General features: G+C 46.4%; 1 protein-coding gene across 3 annotated transcripts in view; it reads left to right on the top strand.

Moving 5' to 3' along the window:
- LOC139420780 (protein Jade-1-like) overlaps nucleotides 1–7,237 on the top strand; it is a 141,958-nt gene extending 134,721 nt beyond the window's left edge. For all 3 annotated transcript variants that reach the window (XM_071171038.1, XM_071171036.1, XM_071171039.1), the window contains one exon: nucleotides 4,931–7,237. In XM_071171038.1, the coding sequence (XP_071027139.1) occupies nucleotides 4,931–5,892 (962 nt within the window). In that variant the 3' untranslated portion in view covers nucleotides 5,893–7,237. The remainder of the gene's footprint in view (nucleotides 1–4,930) is intronic.
- Nucleotides 7,238–20,749: the final 13,512 nt, after the last annotated feature.

Below are 20,749 nucleotides of genomic sequence, written 5' to 3'. Positions count from 1 at the left end.
AAGTGAATTAAATGGAATTCAAATAATTGAACTGACGTCGGTCAATTAGTTTTAAAAAACAAAAAATAACCGACGTTTCGGTTAATCGCTCGGCACTAATCAGTGTCCAAACTCTCTCCAGATCACGATGAAGATCCTTACAGTATCAACATTCAGGAGGAAAAGTCTTCCCACGGTTACACATACTCAACTAGAAGCATCCTTCATCCCCAGACAATCTGTAGAACCATTAACAGGGAATCGACTAGGAAACCGTTAGCCACTGTTGACGTCTGTGGTTGTCCTGCAATGTTTCACTTTCTGCGTCAATACCGATCTTTTAGCGGACATGACTACGACGCCGATGTGAGGCGAGTGGCTTGGCCCCTTTATTGGAGCTGAGAAGCGACATATGGACAGGGCCGGCCGGAGGAGCCTTTATGTCCCCAGCCTTGGTGACAGTACCAAAGAAGAATCGTATCCCACGTGTGTCCACAGAGCCCTTGGCTCTCTACAAGAGCTCCCGTAGGACCGGTGCTTCCCAATGCCCGTCCTTATACTTCACTTTCAGCTTTCCGTTGGACCTGGTGGCGAACATGCACGTGGGAATCTTATTGTTTACATTATAAGCAGTGCAGTATAGCACTACGGTGGTGCAAACACACACTTCAGGGTCCACCTATAGTACGCCACACAGCGACGATAGACGGTAACATCACACACAGCGACGATAGACGGTAACATCACGTTCAGTAGGCAGAGCGCTGACCTTTTTTTTCTAGGTCAAGGTAAATAACAAGTCTAACAGTGGCTAGCTGGGGGTTTCTTCCTGAATGTCCTTCACTGTTATGTCAACGCTCCACAGTGCTGTGATAACAGAACATGTAACGGAGGACTGTTTTGTTTTTTCCCCTCCGCCTGACTGATTCCTCAGATGTTATCTCCTCAGCCTACCTCATTGTGTTTTGTGTGTGACGGGCCTTTTTGCGGGCGACTGAGGACGGTGTGTGTGTGTGTGTGTGTGTGTGTGTTTTGAGTCCATCTGCTCTCTGTCAGACTGCTCAGTAGTGCTCTGACGACTCACAGGGCTTGACTGCATGTGTACCATGTAGGAGCAGGTTGGTATACACTCCAACTCTACCTTTAAGCACTTAACCCCAAGTGTGTGTGTGTGTGTGTGTGTGTGTGTGTGTGGTTTCTCAACAGAAATTAATGCTGTAGTAGTGCTGGTATTCTATTGTTCTTCTCGGACACTGTTTGCACTCTCCTGTTGGCTGGTGTGATATACTGTGTCATTGAGAGATGCCAGTTGAGTCCTTGGTGATGCCAGATCAGATTTGGCCAGGCAGAGAGTTACTGAGAGGAGTTGCAACTATAGCCATGGAAACGCATCTGTTTGCATGGCTTGGTGCAGGTGTAGCTTCTCGGGTGTACATAAAACATTTTTTAAAACAATGTCAATATTATTTTCAGGGTAAAAGGGGTAGAGGTTAATCCTCATGGTGTGGGCCCAGTGTCCCTGCCCGCCACCTTGTTTTTCTGAGCGCCGTGGGTGGGGTGCGTGGCGTTGCGTGCCCCCCTACTAAGGCAGAGCTGCTCTCTTAAATCCCCGGGCTTTAGCGTGTGTGACCTTCCCTCACGGAACAGGATCACCTGGGGGGTCAGAGGGTAGGGGAGAGCATCTCCAGATAAGGCAGCGGGACAGAGGCTGGGAGAGTCGCAAATAGCACCCCTTTCTCTATATAGTGCACTAGTTTTGACCAGAGCCCTTTGGGAATAGGGTGCCAATTGGGACGCGGACGGATACGGGCATCTGACCACCGTGATAAGCCTGTTGTAACGTGACCCCTGGGTGGCAGACAGAGTAGAGTAGAGTACATCTGAGTGTTGTAATGGTGAAATAGACTGCAAGACCTTCTGGGTGTTGATATTGAGAGGGCTGGATAATTACTAACTCTCTCCCCAGACTGATACTTTGGGCATAATTTTAACACTTCATTTATGTTTCCGCCTCTAAGTTCTTCAGGCATGGAGTTTACAGTGCTCTCCGTCGCTGACTCGCACTGCTCACTCCCCTCTCTTTCCCTCGCTCCGTGCGTATGCGGGGTTGTCAGGGCGACAGTTGGCACCTGAGAACAATTGGCACACTGTAGCGGGGCCTGCACAAACACAAGTCTGGCTCTGCCCCAGCCAGCGCATTCCTGGCTCTTTCTAGCCTAGCTCAGCCTCCCTCCCTCCTGTCCCTGCCTATCCTAGCCTTGCTTAGCCTCCCTCCCTCCTGTCTAGTCTAGCTTAGCCTACCTCCCTCCCTGGCCCTACTTAGCGTAGCTTAGCCTGGTCTGGCCCTGTCCCAGCCAGCGCATTCCTAGCCCTACCGGGCCTTACCTAGCCTAGCGTGGGCTGCTACCATACCGCAGCAGCCTAGGCCCCGGGGCTGCTTTCACCGGGTCCACGGAGCAGAGCCAGGAGAGGGGCTGCAGCCAGCAGACATGCGCAGCGGGGCGGGTTGGAGATGAAGAGGAGAGGTGGAGCAGAGTGGGTCACGACCAGCCCCCGCCCTCCCTTTCTGTTCCCCCCTCCCTCCCTTCTCCCTTCTCTCTGTTCCACCACCTCTCATTCCCTCCTCCCCTCTCTAGTCTCCTGTCTCCAGCAGAGGCGCTGGTGCTGTTGCTGCGTCATGGAAACGGCTGGCCTGGGGATGCTGATCCAATCACAGCAGCTCCTCCTGACCTCCTGGTGGGCACAGTGCCTTATGGACTGAAGGGGGAGGAGGGGGGGTGACTGGGTAGAGGATGCATCCCAAATAGCACCCTAGTACCTATTTAGTGCACTACTGTGCCATTTCGGATGGACCCAGTGCCTTTCCAATAGGAGTAATCCGTTGCCGGGTGAATGACAACGGCGATGCGTTGTCCAACAAAAACACCCAAACCGTCTGTCTTTTTACATAAGCAACTCGTCTGAGTATACTTGACTTTAGTTGTACTGTTGATGGACAAAAAAAATGGACAATGATGTCGGTCATAGACGCATGAACACGGATGAAATCGTGTGAGTGTGGCCATAGCCTTAGAGGGGGGGCTAACAGGAAGATTTAACAGGTGATGACTCGGTCAGGAATGTTGAGGGTTGTGTTGGTGTGACCGCCTGGGCCCTATGTGGTCTATAGGAATCCGGTGCAGTTGATGGTAGTGGGGAGAGGTAAGATGTGCTGACTAGCATCTCAGTTTGCGGGGAGAAGTACCCTTGTTTTCCAATCTTCTCTCCCTCCCTCCGTCCCCACACCCCTACCTCGTGTCTCTGTGGTAAGATGTTGACATGCCCAGCAGAGAGCGTCTCTCAAGTTGATCCTCCCTGCCTCCTCTCCTCCCTCTATCCCTCCCTGCCTCCTCTCCTCGGTTGTGTTCCTCCCATACTTCAATAGGGGCCGTGGTGGAATTAGCCCTCTGTTAATGGCTGTGATTTAAAAATGCTATTCTAAGTAGGAGCTTCATCTCATTAAACAGGCAGGCTGGGTGTGTGGAGCTGGAGCCAATTGCACCACTGCTAATACTCTGTCCCTATGCCAGCCAGCACCTTACTCATCACCTGAGGAGATAGACACCACTCCACACCAGACTGAGAGACACACATTTAAGGAGGTTATTGTAGCTCATTGAAACAACACCACACCTTTAGGGTTTAAATGTATTTTCAGCAGGTCTACCTTTTTTAAAAGAGGTGTGTGTGTGCGCGCGTTCAAGCGCCGTTGTTGGAAGGTGTGTGTAGGTGTGTGAAATCCTTTGTGAACAGTGGCTCATGATGTTTTGGATTGACAGGAACCCAGTGTGTTTCTGGTTTAGGGGCAGGGTTCGGGGAGTGGAGAGTGTTACCCAGCGTGCTGTCCCCTGATGCATCTCCCAGACCGTGGGAGAGGGACTTCATGGGATTGGAATACGGGTGGTGGATGGAGCTCTGTCTCTAGGTGTGTTCTGAATAGCGCCCTATCCCCAGGCCTATGTAATGCAACCCTACGGGCCCTGGTCAAAAGTAGTGCACTACATAAGGAATAGGGTCCCATTTGCGACACCGCCTGGCACCAGTGCGTTTCCCTCCCCCTCTCCCGCCTTCTCTCTATTTCCTGTGAGAATCGGTGTTCCCGAGCTGCAGAGAGGCTCTGGCAGCCAACTCTGGGCCTTAATGACAGACAAGGAGCCATGCAAATCTCGTAATTATATACACACACAGCATGCATTGTCTCCAAAAGCTGCGTTTGACAGTGAACGTCCCTGGTGGTGGTGGTGACAAAGCACAGACAGACAGACCGACGCAGAACGGGGCTAATGCATTGTTTAAACTCACACAGGAAGTGGGGTAGATAGGGGGTTTGAGTCCCAAATGTGCCCTTTTCCCTATGTACTGCACTACTTTTGACCTGGGCCCATAGGGGACTGGTTAAAAGTAGTGCACCATATAGGGAATATGTTGATATTTGGGACGCACACCCTACCGCCTGTTAAATGATTGATTCGGTGAAGGAAAGTCTGGTCAGGTTTAGCATCACGACTCTAACCACAAATCCCCCGTACTGTACTTTGTCACCCAGTCCTACGCTGTGTCTTCCTATGTTTTACAGGTTTGTTCCAGACTTCCTCCCGGAAGGCTTTATGTTTTGGATGGAACAGTTGATCCTACTATCCATCCACAGACATTCATGAGATTTCAGAATCGTCTATATAACAAGGGCGTCAAACTCTATTCCTGGGAGTGCCGTGTGCCTGCAGGTTTTCAGTCCTCCCTTGTTACTTAAGTGATCAGTTAAGGTCAAGGATTCATCAAGAACTCACATTTACCTGGTTGTCTAGGTCACGAATTGAAAGGAAATAACACGGCCCTCCTGGAGTTGAGTTTGACGCCCTCGCTCTAGACTGGTCCTCTATGGTCCTCTCACCTGTCCATCTCTTCCCCCCAGGTTTCCCCAAGACCTTCCCTCTGGACAACTCGCTGTTTGACAGCTGGCTGGCCCAGTCGGTGCAGATCACGGCTGACGACATGCTGAGCCAGTGGGCCCTGGACGCCGGGCAGCACCGTGACAAGACGGCCAGCTTGCTGTCTGACCAGCTGCTGCAGGGAGAGGAGAGCCTGCTCAGCCTTATGATGGACCACTCCATGAAGTCCACCTGGAAAACCCCTCAGCTGGGCCGCAAGACCCGGGGCAAGCCCAGAGCCCGGGCCCAACACTCCCCCGCCGCAGCAACCACCCCGCCTTCTGCCACCGCTGTCAGTCCCGCTGCTGCTGCCACCGCCTCCTCCACAGCCACAGCCAAGGGGACTCTGCTGGCAGATGACAGGCCAGGCCACGGGGCCCGTAGAGGGGAAAGGTCCCGGGGCTCCAAGGCCCTCCACCACCACCACCACCACCCCCAGACCAGGAGCACTGAGGCACCACTGGACCCGCCGCCGCAGCCGCCCACCTCCAAAATGGACTCCTGTCACATCTCGGAGGAGCGCGGCCCCTGGGACAGCCTCACTGGTACAGGGGCAGCGTCCGCCCCCACGCCGCCCCCTCTGGCCTCCTGCTCCCCCCCACAGCCCTGCATTAGTCCCGGGACAGTGCCTGAGGGGAGGTCAGTTGGGGGTCTCGGTCACCGCACGGCCCTGCGCCTCCGCCTGCCCCGGCAGGGTAAGTCCCGGGGGAAGGGTGGGGGTGGAGGGGGGAAGGAGGTGGCAGAGCGTCCCCTGGATAGGGAGAGAGAGAGGGACCCCCACCCAGTGAAGGAGACGTCGTCGCTGCTGGAACCCGAGACGGATGGCTACTTCTCTGACGCCGAGCAGAGCGACTCGGACACGCACTCCAGCGGCCGCAAGCTCCGCCTGGCCCAGTTGCATTCTGGGAGCGAGGACCTGCTGAGGAGGAGCGTGCTAGCGTTGTAGAAAAAAAACTGAGACGCTCTCTCACACACACACACACACACACACACACCATCGTCCAGAAGACACACTGATTTCTCAGACTGACCGGAGCTCCATCCCAGCTCCCGCTACCATGGCTACCGTCTGTCTGTCCGTCTGTGCTTTTGATATTATACATGCCGTTCTTTTCTCTCTAGATCGCTTTAATGAACCAAATCTCTGTACTTCACTATAGTCCTAAATCAGTCTCTCTGCTCTGTTCTGGGGATTTGAACGTAGCTGTTAGTCAGATAGCTACATACACAACGAGACCCTAGATGTTAGTAGTGCTTGTTAAAGTAACAAATGCTGTATGATGACGTAGGAAGACAAAGAGGAAATGGATTTTGGACAATGTTACATTTGAGTTTTTTTTTTTTGAAGTATAGCATGGCGGTGATCCATGCCATCAACCCGTCCTAGTGGTGTGGTCAGTGGTGACTAGCCGCTAGCATTGGGGTGAATACTTTGTGGGCATTATAAGCTGGTTCAGACGAATCTCTTCCTTTCTCTTGACGTAAGATGGATCCCGCGAGGCGATTTCCTGGGATCTGATGTTTTTAAAAAGCCTTTCAGTTCAGCATCATTCTGAGAAATGTACAGAAAATATCAAACGAATATTAGCCTTTTAAAAGCACAAATAGCTAACAGGAACTGTAACACAAACATTGCGGCATAAAGACGCACACTCTTTCAGACATGCACACCAGACACATTACACAAACATTACACACGTATACTCACACATACTCTAAACGACTCTGTCTACATCCAGCCGTTGTAGAAACACACTGGTTGATAATTACTTCAGCTCTTCACTGACTCCTCCCTCATCTTCCGTTTGGGCCTGAATCATTGGAGAAACAGTATTTAATCGTGTGCCTTCTGTCGCTCCCCCAAAATAAGTTTATCAATCACTTCTATAATCAGATTTGTTACAATCAAAAAAGGAACATCTGTTGTATTGGCCATCAAGCGTACTGAAACAGAGGGCTTCTCGGACCTTAATTGTAGTGCCTAAAAAAAGATATGTAAATGCAGCTTTTGCCATTTAATCAACCCAACCGCATGCGAAGCCACACAGTTCTACCATATTTGTGCAAAGTGCTGGCCCAACAAAGCAACTTCTGGAGTCGTCGTTGCTCCAGTCAGACGAATCGTATAGTCAGCTACAGCACAGAGTTCTGGATTCTGACTACTTTTTTGAGTTCTTTGTAAATTTGTTAGGTTTTTTTTTTTCGTCTCAGAGAGTTGTATTTTGTACTAAAAGCGGTCCACAGTATTTTCTCAGGGTTTAAAAAAAAATAAAAAATAAAAATAAAAAAAATGTTTTGAAGGCGACGAAGAAGGGTTGAAAATGTATTGAAATCAAAGTTAATCCGTAAATATATAATACCATATATAGCCTTTTCTACATATGATGGGTATGTATAGAAAAGGTTCCTTTGGCAATGCTCACTGTTTAAACTCTGACTACTACTGTGCTGAGAGCTTTTCTCATGTCTCAGTCAGTACACTACTACTACCCACCTGGCTGTCTCCTGAGTTGATAATGCCAAAGAACAGTGTGTATAACAGACAGGGCACCATGCACTTACTCTGTCTGCGTCCCAAAATGGCACCCTATTCCCTGCTTAGTGCATAAGGTGCCATTTGTGACGCAGCCTCACTTGGGAGTTGTGCATTGCTCAGGCCTGCGCTGGCATGGTGTGACTCGGCCTTTTTAAAGGGGGGGGCGTCCTGACACCCACCACCACTATTCCACCTTGGACTCTCCCATTCCCTGCTCCCACAGGTGTGTTACTTACTGGCCCTCTGTGCCACTGACCTACTCTGGATGGAGTGGCCTACGTCCCCGTCCCCCCAACCTGGAGAGAGTTGAATGCTGCTGAACCGTGTGTGGATGGGCAGCTGATGGCTGAGCCCGCTGACAACCCCCAGCGCTGGTATAACAGGGTCGTAATATAGAAGATGACTCGTTTTGTATGTTTGTTTTCCTGTCCCAGAGGGGACACAAGGATTCAGGATGAAACTTCCTAAAGCAGCGTATTGGTCAGGTGACACTGTCTGTCTACAGCCAGTCTGGCTCCTTCCTTTCCATCCACCGTAACCCTTGGAGGCAGACCATTACAACCATAGAAACAGAATGAGTAGCACATTCTATTCATTCGTATTCTACAATCACATCATAATACCATAAGAACAACAATGCTCATCGTTGTCTGCAGATAGGTTGTCGGGGTGGGTGAGTGGGGTTAGCACTGTAGCAAAACCCACAGAATCCACCCCACCACCTAACCGTTTACGTGTTGCTAAGACAATGAAATGTAAACTTGGTTTCAATATTCAATATATACACAGATTTAGACTAGGCTGTGTTTTAGATGGGACCCTTCATATACGGCCCCCAACGTAGTAGAAAACAGGTTGTTATTATTATTATTATTGGAGAGGGGCGTCTACGCCCTCTTCCTCCGCTTCTTTTCAGAAACAGTAGGCTGGAGTTCTAGTGAGGTGGTGAGGTATTTCGGTCCAGCAGGCAGCAGGCGACAGCACTTTTCATCCAGACGTATGGATGGATGGTATTATCCTACAGAGTATGGATGGATGGTATTATCCTACAGAGTATGGATGGATGGTATTATCCTACAGAGTATGGATGGATGGTATTATCCTACATAGTATGGATGGATGGTATTATCCTACATAGTATGGATGGATGGTATTATCCTACAGAGTATGGATGGATGGTATTATCCTACAGAGTATGGATGGATGGTATTATCCTACAGAGTATGGATGGATGGTATTATCCTACAGAGTATGGATGGATGGTATTATTATTATCCTCCCCAAGCAGGGTTTCTTTGCCCCATTCCCGACGACCCACCTGGTTTGCATGTTTTATTCCAGCCCTACACTTAACGCCCATTATTCTGCTAATCAAATTGATGATCAGTTGAATAGGTTGCGTTAGTGCTGGGCTGGAACAAAACGTGCGTTCAGACGGCGGGTCCCCCTGGAATTGGGTTGAGAAATGCTGCTTTGGCGTTTGCTGTGGATGAATGTCCTCGTGCTGTCCCCGTACCACCCGGCTGCTGCTGCTGTTGTCTGTAGCGTGACAAAGCCGTCAGCACACTAACAGAACACAACGGCGACGTCATTGAAAAGGATCTCCTCTTCTGTGTTAGTTGCTTTATTCCTTAGGGAACTGGTTCAAGGCTGTAGTAGTTTGACTGCCGTTTACTTATGTTTGTTTATTTTTATGCACCAACAATAATGTAGAATACTGTACTAGAAACCCTTTTTGTTCCCGTGTTAAAAGCCTTCGCAAGCTGTTTTTGTAACGCTTCAGCCGCGGCTCATATAACTAGAATGCTGACTCATAATCAGACCGACTGCTTCCTTACTAGCGCTTCTCCTACCGTCGACTGACTGCTTCCACACTGGGAAGTATGGTTCCAATCCAACACCCGCCCCGCAGACCAGTGCTCTGTCTCACTTCCCTCCCCTTCTTCAGTGTTTCCGACGGCCCGCCTCGGCTCCTTCAGAGTTTTGAAGCACGGGCGGGTCAAAGGAAGAAGCTTTCAGGACAAATAATGACGTGCATGTGTTGTGTAATGGAGAGAGCGTTTGTCACTGCTGCCGCTCTGGGCAGAAGAGGGAGAGAGAGAGAGGACAGTTTGTTCTTTCCTCTTAGTGTTTGCACCCTGTCCACAGTGAACTTAACAGACAGGGAATCTAAACAACACCCCTCCCTCTCTCTCTGTCCCTCCCTCTCTCTCTCTCTCTGTCCCTCCCTCTCTCTCTCTCTCTGTCCCTCCCTCTCTCTCTCTCTCTCTGTCCCTCCCTCTCTCTCTCTGTCCCTCCCTCTCTGTCTCCCCCCCTCTCTCTGTCCCTCCCTCTCGCTCTGTCTCCCTCTCTCTCCCTCTCCCTCTCTCTCCCTCTCCCTCTCTCTCCCTCTCTCTCTCTCTCTGTCTCCCTCTCTCTCTGTCTCCCTCGCTCTGTCCCTCCCTCTCTCTCCGTCTCCCTCTCTCTGTCCCTCCCTCTGTGGGGCTCACAATCGTAAAGAGCAAACACTTCTCTGTTTTCACTGGAGCTGGGGATTATCTACTTTCTCTGGTTTTGTTTTTTATGCAGAACCAGAGAGAAGTTGATTTGATAGGTGGGAACTGCATAGCCAGTAGTGAGTGTGTGTTTGTTTTAGTGTCTGTCCGAGTCAATGCTTGTGTGTGTGTGTGCATGTTTGTCTGTGTCTGTCGAGTCACGAGTGTGTATTTGTGTGTATTTGTGTGTGTGTGTGTGTTGGCTAATTGAAGTTAAAATGGTCAGGCCGGCTCCCCAGTGGGCTGATCAGCGTGCAGCTGAAGCCTGGGAGAGACCTTTTGTTCTCTCACTTCCTCCATGGAGAACACTCACAGAAACTAACCGCTGCTCTCTGGCAACACAGCGTCTGTATCTCAAATGGCATCCTATTCCCTATTATAGTACCTACGGCCCTGGTCAAAGGTAGTGCACTATGAAGGAAAAAGGGTGCCATTTAGGATGTACTCGAGCTATTTATGACCAGCAGGGTCACAGAATGTGTTCCTCTCATTAAATTCAATAGCATTTCAAAATGTTCAAGTTCCACAGTTCAAACAACTTGCTCCCATGTTTGTTTGCGACTGTCGTTCCGTGACTTGTATGAATACACGTATGAATCCATTTCCAGGAGAGAAGGTTTATCCATGACCATCGCTGCTCCTCCTAAGGTCGGGCTAATTTACCGGTTGTGTCTCTGCAACAGAGCCGAGCTCTGATGCTTAGCAGGTTTTGTTTTTTGTAGTTGATCTGGCATCACTTTGCTGCCTCCAAATTCAGGCTACGTCACAAACGGCGCCCACTTCCCTATATAGTGCACTACTTTTGACCAGGGCCCCATAGGGCTGCTGTCAAAAGTAGTGCACTATGTAGGGAATGGGGTGCCTTTTCTGACGTTGACTTACACCGGCACTAATTGGTCTTTTGACCAAGCATATCAGATCTTTTTTTCAGAGCTGATCTGATTGGTCAGAAGACCAATTAGTGAAAAAAGTATATCAGAATCGGGCTGCCTATAAACGCAGCCAATATGCCTGTCCTGTATCTCCTAATGGTCACATTCATAATTTTGATAGGAGTACGTGATCTCTCTCAAAGCAGACTCTGACATGGTTCCTCCTCCCTCCACCACGTGGCTGTCTTATTTGTCCTTAAAAGGCGCTGAAATCTCTGCTGCCGTATACAATTCAATTCCACACCCAATTAGGCTCGATCTGCATCAGTTCTACAATACGATAATATGAATGTTGCAGGAGTTTATCCTTCTGTATTCTTTGTTTCAAAGAATGTTGTGCCATTTGTTAATAGCAAAGAGAAATATTGAACATATATTAAAAAGAAGAGCTATTTTAAATTATTTTTTGGCTTTTTTTGCAATATTTATTTTCTTGTATTAGAGTCTTTGTAGGAGGAAAAACAAAAAATGTATTTTTCATTAGTGCAAAAAACCTATTTTTTTCCTTTTTGTACACTTTCAATGTTAAGCAAAACGTTAAAAAGCAATATGATGATGTTCCATGTGACTGTATCTGCATGCTGTTTGTGTTGCCTTAAAGACGGCTGCGTCCACTATGACCCCCCCCTCCTCCCCTCCTCCCCCCGGCACTATGGTGTGGTTGACCAGTGTAGTCAATAAAGCAGTGCTTTCTGTGTACCCATGCTCTGGACCGTCTCTCTGTTCAGTTCACCATCCCAGGAGCTCATTTTTAAGGGGCAATCTGGGATTCAAATAACAACAAATATACTCTGCCACTTATTTTTGGTGAACAGTTGAGGGATGGGGTACGACAGTTGAACTAAGCTCATTTCTATATTCTTAAAGAATCAATGGCTGTTTATCATTGAATTAAAAGTTGTTTTTTTTAAATGGCTGTACCAATCCCAGATTGCCTCTTTTTTTTAAAATGTTTAATGTTTTTTTTTATTAAAGCTCTGTTCAAGGTTTGATTGATTGTCACACTGTGTTGAATCAATTTGGGTCTCTACAGACGGACCCAGAGGTAACTAGGCTAGTTACTCCATTTTACATGTATTAAATAAAGGGACAGTAAAAGGTGACGCTTGTGCCATCAAACCCTTGAAACTAATCCAGAAGGTCGCAGCCTGGATTTAAACCTCCCCAAGTTCTCCCATGTCACCCCGCTCCTCCGCCTACTCCATCAGCTTCCAGTTGAAGCTCGCATCCCCTGGTGTTTGCCTACGGACCTGCAAGGGAAATGCTCCTCCCTATCTTCACGCTAGGCTCAATCCCTACTCCCCAACCCGGGCACAATCCACACAACTCTGGTTTCGTGGCCCTCCAACCTCTACAGGGGTCACCTCCCGCTCTGCCCAGTTAAAGCTTTTCTCTGTCCTAGCTGCCCCCCCTCCCCCAATGGTGGAACAAGCTTCCCCTTAACATCAGGACAGCGGAGTCCCTGCCAATCTTCCTAAAACCCTACCTCTTCAAAAAGGATCTTAAACCCCAAGTCACCCCTGCCCCCTTCACCTAGCTATCTTAAGAGGAATGTACTAATTGTAAAACGCTCTATTATATATGAAACGTCCCAAGTTGTAGCTGAAGGCGATGAATAAGTTGCTATCAACACATTCATCTTCAGGTGAACATAACCGTAGTATCCTTATACAGCTAGTTCCTCTGTGTTTGATAGCTCATACTGTAGCTCACTACATACCATGTGCCTATGTCAACCGTTAACATTTCCAAGTAACATCAAAACCAAAAACATGGCGTACTTGAAAGACTTGACGAAGCAGAGAGAATCTTTCTAACAAAATGTTAATGGACTGCTGCCGTGTTCCTGTCAAATGTACACCACTTTCAGACACTTTTACAACTCATTTCCCAGGACATCCAGTAAGCAGAATAACTGGGTAGGAAACATTTTCATCCCAAATGGCACCCTATTCCCCTTTGCACTACTTTTGACCAGACCCCTATGCGCCACTGCACTATATAGGGAATAGGGTGCCATTTGGGACGGACCCAACGGGTAGTTTATCCAAATCATCCTTAAAGTATCTGAAATCGTCTGTTCCCCTCCTCAAATGCCGAATGTTAAGAGCGTGACCTTCAGTGTTCTCTGGGAAGAATTAGGGTCTCCCGCTGCTCTTAAAGAAACAAGCGTTGACTTTGTGGAAGACTTGTTTAAAAGTGTCCTACCCACCAGCCCGCAGGAAATTAAAGATAGTTTATTGTTGTTCATGGCTTGGGTCCAGGGCACTTTGCTGTAAGTGACGTACTGTATCACTTCCCGAGTAAATATCCACCATGACAGGACAGTGCTGTCGATCAAATCTACATTTTGAAAACTAGTAGTAGAGTAGAGCAGCTATATTGGGGGTAAACTTGTGTGTGAATTGAAAAGACCAATTTAAAAGTTGGTTGATTTTAAAAAGTAGTGGTATCTTGATAGTCGCACAAACGCATAAGGCCACCATTTAAATGTTTTTCTTTCTTTTTAAATAATTATTTGATACCATCACTGCTAGTTAGACTCATTGCTACCTCTTAGCTATGTCTGTCTATATGAACAAACAGTTGGTAAATGTGATATGATTATGTCACTGTAATGTGGACAGTTGCCATGTTGGTGAATAATCCCCCATGACCTCTTCTAACTCGTCTGTAACGTTCTGTCCAATACAGAAACAGATTGCAGTTGAGTCATCCTGCCACACGAGGGGGCAGCTGTCATTTTGTCTCCTGCAGGTGGACAGCTGGAAAAAAACTCACTTCTGAGGGGCATTAGTTGCCAGTTTATGTCAATTCTACAGCTGGGCATCCCTTAACATGGCGGTGTGGGAGGAAGGGGCTGCTACCATGATAGGATGTCTACATCAACCGGCCTGACTTTATGGCCCAGCATATTAAACCATTTTGGAGGAGACGAGGCAACTAGAGAACACTGTTCTGCCAGAGCGAATCTGCAGAGTGGAAGCCGGACAGGAGGAGTTGACAGTGAAACACTCAACGAGTGACCTCTTGTGGCCATATAAAATTACATCAAAATCAATTACTCACTAGGCTACAGTAACAGTACACAATTACAATCTTGTCCTAATTTTGAGGGGAGCTCTATTGACAATCACAAATCCGATTCTGGATCTATATTGTTAACCTAAACTAGCACTTTCAAAGATGGCTGTCCCTGTAGACTTAAGTCAAAGTGTTTATTAAGCTGTAGAGTAGTAGGTTAACAGGTCGTTCCACAAAGAGTGCCTTTTGAGTCCATTTTATATTTATGGGTTCAAGCAGTGAAGCTGGCTGAAACCCTATTTGTTGGCGTTCATTATTCTGGTTCTCCACAGATTTTGTGGAGAAAAAAAATGCTAATTCCTGTGAGATGGTAAGGCCTAGAAGGGTGCAACTTGGCATGATGGTAATGGCCCACGGGCCACAGCCTCTCATGCGGTGCCGTTTGGCCAGATGGTGGTGCTATAACAAGCAATTTAAAGCAAACTTTCAAAGGTCATGCCCCTCACCCCGTTTGACCTAGAGTCATGAAATTCGGTACATAGATCCCTCTCCTCACAATAAACAAATTGGATGGATCTTCTGTCATTAAACATTTTGTGAAAAGCACTTAAAACAGTACTGTTCTGTCACTGAATGACCGATCTACACAAAACTTAACATATAGCATCTGTGGACCAAGGTCTCTCACCACATCATTTTCCAGGTTAGCATCTCAAACGACATGGCCACTACATATGAATAACCACTCACGTGGGCGTGGTCGAGCACACAAACGCATATAAACCACACACAGATATAACAACACTAGATACACATGTTCCTTAACAGTGTCAAGACTCAACATATGCAAGTACTTTCAGATCGATCACACGCTGGCGCTATAACTGGCACATGTTTACATCTCTTGATCGGTTTGACTCCGAGTGATTAAATTTGGCACACATGTTCGATGATGTGTCTAGCTGTAGAGTGTCTTTCATTTTGGCCTTTTGGTGGCGATGTTAGACATAAAAATAAATCCTACAGACTCATTGGTTTGTAGCGGCCATCTTGGTTGAGCAAGAACATTGGAAGATATTGTGTTTAAAGACATGCATCCGTAGGTTAAACACACTTGATTAGGTCTAGCGGTTCTGAAAAAGAAGACGTTTAAAGTAGTCCACATCACAACATATTTAATGAAGTGCCCTTTAATATAGACCACATAGAGGATTCTGTTTTTTTTACAGGAATAAAGACTTGCTTCAGTGCCAAAATTCAGCATTCTGACTTGTCCCTCCATGACATCTAGGAAAATGTTAACCCACTTAACCCCAAGAAGCCCTAGTTATTTTTTGGCTTTGACAAAGTCATTTCTGAAGATTATCATTTATGTCTGTTCCTCATTTTAAGGTCAACCCTGTCACGTGAACTGAACTCTATTTTTTTTCTATGGTGACCCTATTCCTTTTTACATGCGAAAGAAATATTGAACATTAATGGTAAAATCAATGTCAGTAAAATCAGTGTGAAGGAAAAAGGAATCCGCACATTGCTCTTGACAGTGTCACTGATCATTAATAAGCTTATGTATCGGCCTCACGGCCTTCTTCAGAGCTTTTGTGAGTTTTGTGAGTAAAATCAGTGGAAAAGCAGGTTTAACTGGTTCTACTCTTTTTGGCTATTTTCTGGTGTTTTGCGAAGATGGAGCCGGAGGGTAGGGCTGGATGGAGCCGGAGGGTAGGGCTGGATGGAGCCGGAGGGTAGGGCTGGATGGAGCCGGAGGGTAGGGCTGGATGGAGCCGGAGGGTAGGGCTGGATGGAGCCGGAGGGTAGGGCTGGATGGAGCCAGAGGGTAGGATGGAGCCGGAGGGTAGGGCTGCCATCTTATCGGCTCTTAACCAACTGTGCTATTTGTTTTCTCGCATTGTTTGTAACTTGTTTTGTACATAATGTTGCTGCTACCGTCTCTTGTGATCGAAAAGAGCTTCTGGACATCAGAACTGGGATTACTCACCTCAAATTAGACAGAGTTTTTCGTCAACGAGTTGGACGCGAAGGATATACTACGGACACCCGACCAGGCCCAGATCCCCGTGATTCGCTGGAAAAGGAAGCGTAGGTGTCGCGGAAAGAGATCAGGATGCCTTGTGAGGATCAGGCGAAGAGTGGCTATCTCACAAGCAAAGCGGAAAACGCTCATCCAGAGGCGGCGCTCCTAGTGGCCGGGGACTTTAATGCAGGGAAACTTAAATCAGTTTAACCTAATTTCTATCAGCATGTTAAATGTGCAACTAAAGGGGGAAACAAATCTAGACCACCTATACTCCACACACAGAGACGTGTACAAAGCTCTCCCTCGCCCTCCATTTGGACAGACTGGAACAAGTTCCGGGATTCTTTGTTCATCTCAGTCACATCTGAGTTACTCAGTTACACCACATCAGTCACTGGCTTTATCAATAAGTGAATTGAGGACGTCGTCCCCACAGTGACTATACATACATACAGTTGAAGTTGGAAGTTTACATACACTTAGGTTGTCATTAAAACTCATTTTTCCACCACTCCACAGATTTCTTGTTTACAAACTATAGTTTTGGCAAGTCATATGGGACATTACTTTGTGCATGACACAAGTAATTTATCCAACAATTGTTTACAGACAGATTATTTAACTTATAATTCACAATTCCAGTGGGTCAGAAATGTACATACACTAAGTTGAATGTGCCTTTAAACAGCTTGGAAAAATTCCAGAAAATTATGTCATGGCGTTAGAAGCTTCTGATAGGCTAATTGACATAATTTGAGTCAATTGGAGGTGTTCCTGTGGATGTATTTCAAGGCCTACTTTTCAAACTCAGTGCGTCTTTGCTTGAAATCATTGGAAAATCAAGAGAAATCAGCCAAGACCTCAGGGGAAAAAATGGTTCAATTTCCAAAAGCCTGAACCACGTTCATCTGTACAAACTATAGTACGCAAGTATTAACATCATGGGACCACACAGCCGTCATACCGCTCAGGAAGGAGACGTGTTCTGTCTCCTAGAGATGAACGTACTTTGGTGCGAAAAGTCCAAATCAATCCCAGAACAACAGCAAAGGACCTTATGAAGATGCTGGAGAAAACTGGTACAAAAGTATCTATATCCACAGTAAAACGAGTCCTATATCGACATAACCTGAAAGGCCGCTCAGCAAGGACGAAGCCACTGCTCCAAAACCGCCATAAAAAAGCCAGACTACGGTTTGCAACTGCACATGGGGACAAAGATTGTACTTTTTGGAGAAATGTCCTCTGGTCTGATGAAACAAAAATAGAACTACTTGGCCATAATGACCATCATTATGTTTGGAGGAAAAAGGGGGAGGCTTGCAAGCCGAAGAACACTATCCCAACCGTAAAGCACAGGGGTGGCAGCATCATGTTGTGGGGTTGCTTTGCTGCAGGAGGGACTGGTGCACTTCACAAAATAGATGGCATCATGAGACAGGACAATTATGTGGATATATTGAAGTGAAATCAGTCAGGAGATAAAGCTTGGTCGCAAATGCGTCTTCCAAATGGAACCCAAGCATACTTCCAAAGTTGTGGCAAAATGGCTTAAGAACAACAAAGTCAAGGTATTGGAGTGGCCAGCACAAAGCCCTGACCTCAATCCTATAGAAAATTTGTGGGCAGAACTGAAAAAGCGCGTGCGAGCAAGGAGGCCTACAAACCTGACTCAGTTACACCAGCTCTGTCAGGGGGATGGGCCAAAATTCACCCAACTTATTGTGGGAAGCTTGTGGAAGGCTATCCGAAACGTTTGACCCAAGTTAAACAATTTAAAAGCAATGCTACCAAATACTAATTGAGTGTATGTAAACTTCTGACCCACTGGGAATGTGATGAAATAAAAGATTAAATTAATAATTTTCTCTAGTATTATTCTGACATTTCACATTCTTGAAATAAAGTGGTGATCCTAATTTTTACTAGGATTAAATGTCAGGTATTGTGAAAAACAGAGTTTAAATGTATTTGGCTAAGGTGTATGTAAACTTCCAACTTCAACTGTACATTCATATTATTAAGTTGTTGTGTGACAGAATGTTATTAGGTGAAATTAAGTTAACATTTTTACACTTCTAAAAGTTAATGAATTGGTGGAACGACCTTTAACAATGAACAACAGTGTCTCTTCTTCTCAGGTTATTATCAGGGGAGGGTGTTTCAGCCGGTTGCATTATCCTCTGTCATAGCCGGGGGCTTTCTCCTTCTTTTCGGCTCTTTTTGAAGTGTGTCTGGGCTGACAGAGCTCCGAGTCCCCCTCCACTATCACTGACTCCACTGTTTAAGTTTGTATATTTAGGGTCTGTGTCCTCTGGGAGTGCGTGCGTGTGTGTGTTGTGTGCGAGAGAGAAAAAGCAGGCAGCATTGTTCCGAGCACCATCGCAGCTCTGTGACCTATCTCCCTTTCTCTAAGATAAGTTCCCTTCTCTCTTTTTTTATTTTTTTTAAGTTGTTCTCTCCCGCTCCAGTCAGACAGCATTGCTCCAAGTCTGTAAACATTTCATGTCTATTTTTGGTTACCGTGGGGCAAAATCAGTGCCGCCCCTGGAGTGAATTAAGTTTTGTCTCTCTGGTTACGGCTCCCAGTTTCCAAATGGGTCCTGGCTTCAGCACATACTTCAGCACAAGGTGTACCAAACCTAGGAAGTGGAAGATAGGATCCCAGCCAAAAGGGTCCACTGTTGTTTTTCTACACAGAAAGTAGGTGCTGTGTTTGTGTGTGCGTGCACGCATGTACTTTTCACCTAATGTAAAGTTGTAAAAGTCTGAACTTGATTCTGTCATTATGTTTCATTGCTAGGCAAGAAGACATGTCTTTATGTGCGTCTTAAAGACTAGGTCCGACCTCAATGTCTATGTAGTGTTGGCCCCGTATGCCAACATTGACTGCCAGCCTTCACTGAAATACAATAAAGTACAGTGTCCTTTCCCATCAAGAAATAAGTATAGTATGTGCAAACTCACAAATCTCTTGAAATATCAGTTATTCAAGACAATAGGCTTTTTGGTCCAGTATGTTCTCCTACTTTTGCCTCAGCAAATAGTTAGGCTCAAGTCAAATCAAAGGTATTTGATAATGCCACAAAATGAAAGTCATGCCCACACTGTCAAATTTATCAAAAAAATTTGACAATGCAGAACTTAATTTAGCTCAATAAACCACAAGCTCATCATTACATTCCCATACAGAATTCACTTGTCATCACAAACCTAGACGGGACAATCATTCACACGAGTGTCATCTTCACGTTTCGACACTTTCTATTGCACTTCCTCTAACATTCCAGCCACTTGTGTTTGTGTCTGGCTTGTTGAACTGGGAACAAGGGACACATGCCAGAATTGCCCGTTATCTTCTCACCCATCAACTACTAGAACCAGATCAATCAGCTACTGTAACCGTGTGTGTGTGTGTGTGTGTGTGTGTGTGTGCACAGACTGAATCCATACTCAAGAGTACAGTACAGAGGCACACATGAGGTCAATCAAATGACTCCCCAGACAGCAAAGCATGTCTGGCACTGAATGGTTGTCATCTCACTGGTGAGGTCATCCTACGTTATACTTATATAACATATATAAATAAAGTTGTAAGTAGGTACATATATATAGCATTCGCCAGCACAAGGAAAAAGAGGAAAACATTTAAAAGATGTATTAAAGAAATATAGCCAATGTAGCTAAAAATGGCAGAAATATATCAAACGTGTATTTTACGTTCAACCATTAATGATGAGTCTCATGTATTCATGGGTTTCAAAAACTGTCATGGACAGTTTTTCATAAGTCCATTAGAGATGACCTTTGTTATCCAATATCATTTGGTAATAAAACACAGACGGTGCGAATTGTGGAGGACGGATGGTGCTCTCTTCTCATTGTTGTTAGTATGAAAGTTGTTTTAATGCTGATTTGATCAGAAATGGGACAGAGGTAATGCCATCAGCAATTGGAAATCACTTTGTCCTGTGCTGTCACCGTGAAGACAGCATCACAACAGCCACACTACGCTCCACAACAGAGCAGACTCGCAGAGGTCGGTGGGAATGCTTTTGGGTCTTTGTATAATGAATTATCAAATTTTAAATAATCCATTCTTATCCAGTTAAAACAATTTGAAATGAAAACATTTAAGGGTCCTTTACATGACATTCTGTAATAATGACAGAAACATTGTAATCACAAGTTTGCACACATACAAGGTTATGTACACGAAAAGTCATGTGTATAGAGATGGTAGAGCTGGTTTGTGAAGACAATGAAGTTATAATTGTGTTCTTGTTTAATCTTCAAATCAAACCTTTCAACATCATTCAACCAGCAACAGCTGAGCCATTCTCAGTTGGTTATGGAAGTGGACAACATTGCCCACAGTCTTGCCTGGCCAGAGGAAGCAACTGATCCATTCCCAGACCAGAGATCATCCTCTCTGCGTACAGGTGAGACCGAGGCCAGCCACACACTTGAGCGGTGTAACACAGAAGTCGACCATCAGGGGATTCTGCATCAGACCAGCCAAAAGAGGAAAGACCACCAGGGTTCCCATTAAGGAGAGCCAGAAGTGTCGAGGACCTCCATCTCCCAACCCAAAAACTGTCCAACCCTGTGAGGGGGCAGTGGAGTTGGTGGTGCTGCTGTGAGTGGAACTGTGGAGGGGCCTGGAGGTGGCAGGGCTGAGAGGGACAGATGTGCCCAGAATCAAATCAAATTTGATTGGTCACATACACATGGTTAGCAGA

The sequence above is a fragment of the Oncorhynchus clarkii genome, chromosome 12, assembly GCF_045791955.1.
Source record: "Oncorhynchus clarkii lewisi isolate Uvic-CL-2024 chromosome 12, UVic_Ocla_1.0, whole genome shotgun sequence".
Classification (NCBI taxonomy): Eukaryota; Metazoa; Chordata; class Actinopteri; order Salmoniformes; family Salmonidae; genus Oncorhynchus; species Oncorhynchus clarkii.
This window is presented reverse-complemented; position numbering and strand designations above follow the sequence as displayed.